This window comes from Lipotes vexillifer, unplaced genomic scaffold (assembly GCF_000442215.2).
Source record: "Lipotes vexillifer unplaced genomic scaffold, Lipotes_vexillifer_v1.1 scaffold90, whole genome shotgun sequence".
In the NCBI taxonomy this organism is placed as follows: Eukaryota; Metazoa; Chordata; class Mammalia; order Artiodactyla; family Lipotidae; genus Lipotes; species Lipotes vexillifer.
The window spans coordinates 344,460-349,944 of record NW_006782310.1 but is presented as its reverse complement, the minus strand read 5'-3'; the positions used below and the strand labels follow the sequence as shown (position 1 = coordinate 349,944).

The following is a 5,485-nucleotide window of genomic DNA, read 5'->3' as shown; positions in this document are numbered from 1 at the left end:
TCCCCTGCATCGGCAGGCGGACTCTCAACCACTGCGCCACCAGGGAAGCCCTCAAACTTTTAAAAACCATTTATCAGAAGAGTGCCATGCACATAAATCATGGACCCATAGGTAGCTCACCTTCCAAGACTTCATTTTAGGAATTGATATTTACCCGTATAGAATTGTATTAATATTGGAAGGTGAGCATTGCATGCATACGTTCCAGTGAATAAAAGAATATTATTTATTAACAGATGAAAAGCAGAGCTGTGAAACACTGAGTTTGATGTCTAAAATCTTTGGTTGAAATATTGTCTACTACTCATCACAATGTACAAAAAAAAATGGAGTTTATTGAACAACTCTAAATATTTCATGGAAGGGAAATTCAAGCATTTAGCACCGTGGTAGCACAGCAAACACTGTAGAGGTCAATTTTTTTTTTTAATTAATTTATTTATTTTTGGCTGCGTTGGGTCTCCGTTGCTGCGCACGGGCTTTCTCTAGTTGTGGCGGGTGGGGGCTACTCTTTGTTGTGGTGCGCGGGCTTCTCATTGCAGTGGCTTGTCTTTGTTGCAGAGAGCGGGCTCTAGGCGCGTGGGCTCTAGGGCACGGGCTCAGTAGTTGTGGTGCACAGGCTTAGTTGTTGCGCAGCATGTGGGATCTTCCCAGAGCAGGGATCGAACCCGTGTTCCCTGCGTTGGCAGGTGGATTCTTAACCACTGCGCCACCAGGGAAGTCCCGAGGTCAATTTTTAAAGACTTTATAATTAAACAGATTTAATCAGTAAGACATGTGCTTTCAACTCCGTGTGTGGCCTCAAATGGAAAGAAATGGTCAAGACATCTTGCAACCCCAATTTTCAGAGAGAGCAAGAAAATACCACATGGCATAAGAACGAGAGAATTTGAGAGACGAGATTATTCTGTCCTAATAGAAAAGTTCGTCAGATGGATAAAATACATGTATACATGTCTCCCTGCTTCCTTTGTGTCTCTGTCTTTTCTTTAAAAGTCGTCCAAAGTGAGAGATAGTTGCATTGTTTCTCATATCTCATTTCTTCTCTCCTAGTTCCCTTTTCTTCCTGCTGCACTATATCCTTTACTAGTTCCTTCAGTGGTGCATTGTGGGTGATAAACCCTGTCAGTTTTATTGTTCTGAAAAATATTTTAATATTGTTCTCGGCTGAACTATATCCTTTACTAGTTCCTTCAGTGGTGCATTGTGGGTGATAAACCCTGTCAGTTTTATTGTTCTGAAAAATATTTTAATATTGTTCTCGTGCTTGATTTGATCATTTGACTTGGTTTAGAATTTTGAGTTAACCCCTTCTTTCCCTCAGTACCCTGCAAGTGGTACTCCATCATCTTTTGGCATTACTTGTTGCTGATGCATATTCTACTGTCTGTTTAATTATTGTCTCTATATAGGTAATAGATCCAGATAACTTTTATAGTTCCCTAGGTTGTGTTCTATATATAGTTTTAATTCAGTGTTATGCTGAGAATTTTTTTTTCATTTACCCAGCACTACAGTCAGAATATATTTTAGAAGATCCATTTTTTTTCTTTAATTCTGGGATATTCTCAGCAAGTGTTTCTTTGAGTATTACTTCCCTGCCATTCTATTTATCCTTTTTTTTCAGAGTCCCTGTTAGATGAATGTTTATTTCTACTGGAATTTCAGTGTAATTTTCATGCTTGTTTAAACAGTTAACCTTCTTTATGCTTTTGAAGATAGTAAATATACCTGTTTCGAAGATATCTTGCATAGAGTGAATTAATCTTCTGATTGTTGATTTTGTTGGTTTTCCTTTAAGCATTAATCTTGCTCATTAAGGAATTTTAATTTGCAAGCTTACATTAAATGGGAGGTATTGGTTTGCCTCTGCTTTTGACTTTTTTCTTTCTTCCACTTTACCTCATAGTGGTCTTGTAGTTGCCTCCACCATGTTCTTTTCTGTGGCCCACATTTCAGAACCCCTTCTTAAGTTGGTGGGCTATGGCTCCTGGCCCATGATGACCCTGGGAATATCACAGGTTGTTTTGCTGGGTCGAGGCTGTGACTGCACGCCAGTGCCTGGTCTTCCCTCTTTCCTAGGTGGGCATAGCCCCAGATCGCGGGTGGCACAGGTTTTTTTCATCCTCTTCTCTACCCCTGATGTTCAAGGCCTTCCTATTAAATGGAAAGAATAAACTATTTAGAGACACAAGTCCTGGATTTATGTTCAACTTCAGACTTCACAACCGTGTTACTAATTTGTGGCCGGGACCCGTGACCATTTCAATTTTGAATCTCCAGATTTTCCACTGCAGTGCCCTGTACAAAGTAGTTATTCAGTAAGTTTTTATTGAATATGTAGATAGATGAATTCCTTAGGCTACACCTCAGAGTGATTATTCTGGTTTGAAAGTGTTTTTCCACTTCTGGAGTCTTTCATGCTTTGAACATTTCCGTGTACTAGTTTTGTTCTAATCTCCCAAATACATGCCTTCTGTCTTTCACTTTTCCTGCCCCCAAATCTTAAGTGTTTTCTAAATGCATATTAAACTCCAAGCTCCCTACGTTGGCTTTCAAGGACCCTTGGTTCTTCTTTCCAGCATTAGCTCCCACCAGTGTGCCTTCCCCTTCATTATGTCCAGAACATAGGTGTGTGTATGTGCTTTCCCACCTCCTTAAATCTCTTTGTGCTTTTAAATATACCAGAAATATCCTTGTTGGTCCCCTCTTCCTTCCTCTTTTTAAAAATCTCACCTCAAACCTCACCTCCATAAAAGTTCCCATGTCTATTGCAGCTCTTTAGTGAATGAATGACAAATCTAAATAGCAGTTATTTTCTGAACAACCCATTTGAAATTGATAATGTCTTTCTCTTAACTTACCTTAAGGACATAGCCTGGGACTGTGCTTGTCACTCTCATTTATATGGTACAAGTGCCTAATAAGTAATAAATTTTTTGCAATGTGTAATGTCCCAGTGAAAACTCAAAACATTAAAAAATTGTATTTTCATATCCAATTTTTTAGATAAGAGAACATGTACTGGGACACTAGGGATTATACTTGAAGACGTGAATGATAACGGCCCATCCATACCTCAAAAGACAGTGATAATCTGTAAAACTGTCATGTCATCGGTGGCGATTGTGGCCGTAGATCCCGATGAACCCATACACGGCCCACCCTTTGACTTCAGTTTGGAAGGTGTTTCTGCTTCAGATGTACTTAGAATGTGGAGACTGACAAAAATTAATGGTATGTGTTTTTAAACATTACTTTGTCCTTCTCAGCATCAGGATATCTAAAATATTTTTTTTTCTTGATGGAGTAGAAGAATAATTCACTGAATGGTAACCGCCAACAAAAGAACATGAGTTTCTCAGTGTTGATGTGGTGGGAAGTGCCGGTCTCTGATCAGTCCTGTGCCGGGATTCCCTTTGGTGTTGGGTGAATTCTCATTCGTACTCCACCCCCCCACCCCAGACTACTACGTCTGATGTAACCACTTCCTGACTTGTGTACCTCCCACCTACAGAGAGTCTTCATATGACAGTGGTCTCCTAAGTCATAAGGGAATCCCCATCCCTTGCAGGTATGCTACCCAGCAAGCAGACTCTGAGACAGTCTTTCCAGGCTGAATGTTTATCAAGGAGTTTCCTTGGCATTAATATGTGTGAAAGGAAGGGAAGCAGGATTTAGCAAAAAGAGAAATCAAGCTGTAGCTCAGGCCAAAGGACAGCCTCGGCTGACTCACAGGGAGTCTGAACTAAATGGCCCTTCAGAATGGCCATTCTGTTCTGTGCTTTTACATTGCTTCATCAGTGGGTTGGGCTGCCCGCAGGGATGTGATCTTTGGCAGGAAGGCACCGTCACTGATGGTGCTGATAGCCTCCCAAGCAGCTGGGACAATACATCCCTGATTACAGGGGATCTGGATATGCATCACAGTGTCCACCATAGGATCCCTTCTTTCTGCACTGCATTGGCTTCTGACCATTTCTTGTCTACTGTTTTCTATGTGGGATTCTTCCCCCACTTGGTCCCAGTCTGTACTTCTGACTTTACCCATGTTAGAATCTATGGTGACAAGAATGGCAAAGACAAAGGGAACCTCCCTTTGTCCCACCATTGCCTCATTCCCTACGTCAGCTCTTAACTTTCCAGCACATTCTGCGTCTCCTGACCGCACTACAGTACCTGTGCATCATGATGTCATGTCACTCCAGCTTTCACGACTCAAGATCCACTGTAAGCTGAGTGGGGGGTGCCCTTGAAAGGTTTTCATTCCCATGCTTTCAATGAGTATTCCTTGACTTCCTATTATGACAAGTTGCTCTGTGAACTGACAACATTTTCAGTGTTTGTAACAGCATTCTAACATGTGCATGCTTGAGAACTAACCTTATATTTAGATGTCCTTTCTACTTATTTGGTGTCATAATATTTCTTTTTATATAATGTTAAAGGAGGCGGTAATTTTAAAAAATATTCCTACTTAGTACAATGAAACGTTGTCAGGATTATGTTGGTCAAAACTTTGTTAGTTTAAAGTTTTACTGGGCTGTGAAAGAGCCCAAAAGCCTGGGAAATGCCAAGTTAAGAACGTATCCTAAAGAGGCTTTAGGTCTCGCCATGCTATTTATTCTTCTTGGGCATCAATTTACTCATGTGTAAAATGGGATTATTGGGGGAAGTAAACAAGATAGTCAACGCAACAGACCATGGCATGTTTTGAATCATAAATTGTGGTTTTGTTAGTCTTATTATGATTTCTTACACATACACAGACTCACTGGGTTAACCATGCTTTCTCTTAAAATTGACCTGATTCAGTGTTTTTTTTTTTTTTTTATTTTTTTACCCAAATATCCAAGTTTATATTTAGAGCTTCAAATTATGAAATAATGAAAATGTCACACTGAGCCAGTTAAGTGGGGAGGATTATTCTTGGGCATGGGCCTGTGTCATCTACATGTAGAGTAGTATATTTTTGGCATTCCCAAGACTAGGATTTTGACCTGGATATTTTCAACTATTGACCTAAGAAAACATACATCGAAACCAAAAAAAAATACAGTTGGTCCCAGTGTCTTGTAGGAGGACCATGAGAAGAAGTTCCAGCAGCATGACTCATGCCTTGAAAATATGTTCAAGGTTTGGCACAATGTATAGAAAACAAAGTAAGGGGAAACATCCAGAATTTTAGTCTATGAAATTCTCTGATGAATCATGCATAAAAGAAAATATACACTGACTGGTATTGTAAAAATTTTTAAATTTTAAAGATGTGATAAAAATCAGTCTCTAAACAAGTCTGTTATTTGTGACAGGAAGGATTTATTTATCCACAGGTAAAGTATATTATTACAAAAGCCAAAAGAAAGACCTTTCTAAAAAGAGGCAGTGTAGACAAACGTTTACATGATTAGAAAGACTTCGTCCATTCACGCTTACAATCGTGTAGCACTTGTGCCATTCCCATCAGGAATATCCAGTTGTAGGG

The 5,485-nt window shown here is 39.7% G+C and overlaps 1 protein-coding gene across 2 annotated transcripts in view; it reads left to right on the top strand.

The window, feature by feature from the left end:
* Window positions 1-5,485, top strand: part of DSC2 (desmocollin 2) — a 30,095-nt gene that overhangs the window by 21,092 nt on the left and 3,518 nt on the right. For both annotated transcript variants that reach the window (XM_007455154.1, XM_007455155.1), the window contains exon 12: window positions 3,010-3,237. In XM_007455154.1, coding sequence (XP_007455216.1) covers window positions 3,010-3,237 — 228 coding nt within the window. The remainder of the gene's footprint in view (window positions 1-3,009; window positions 3,238-5,485) is intronic.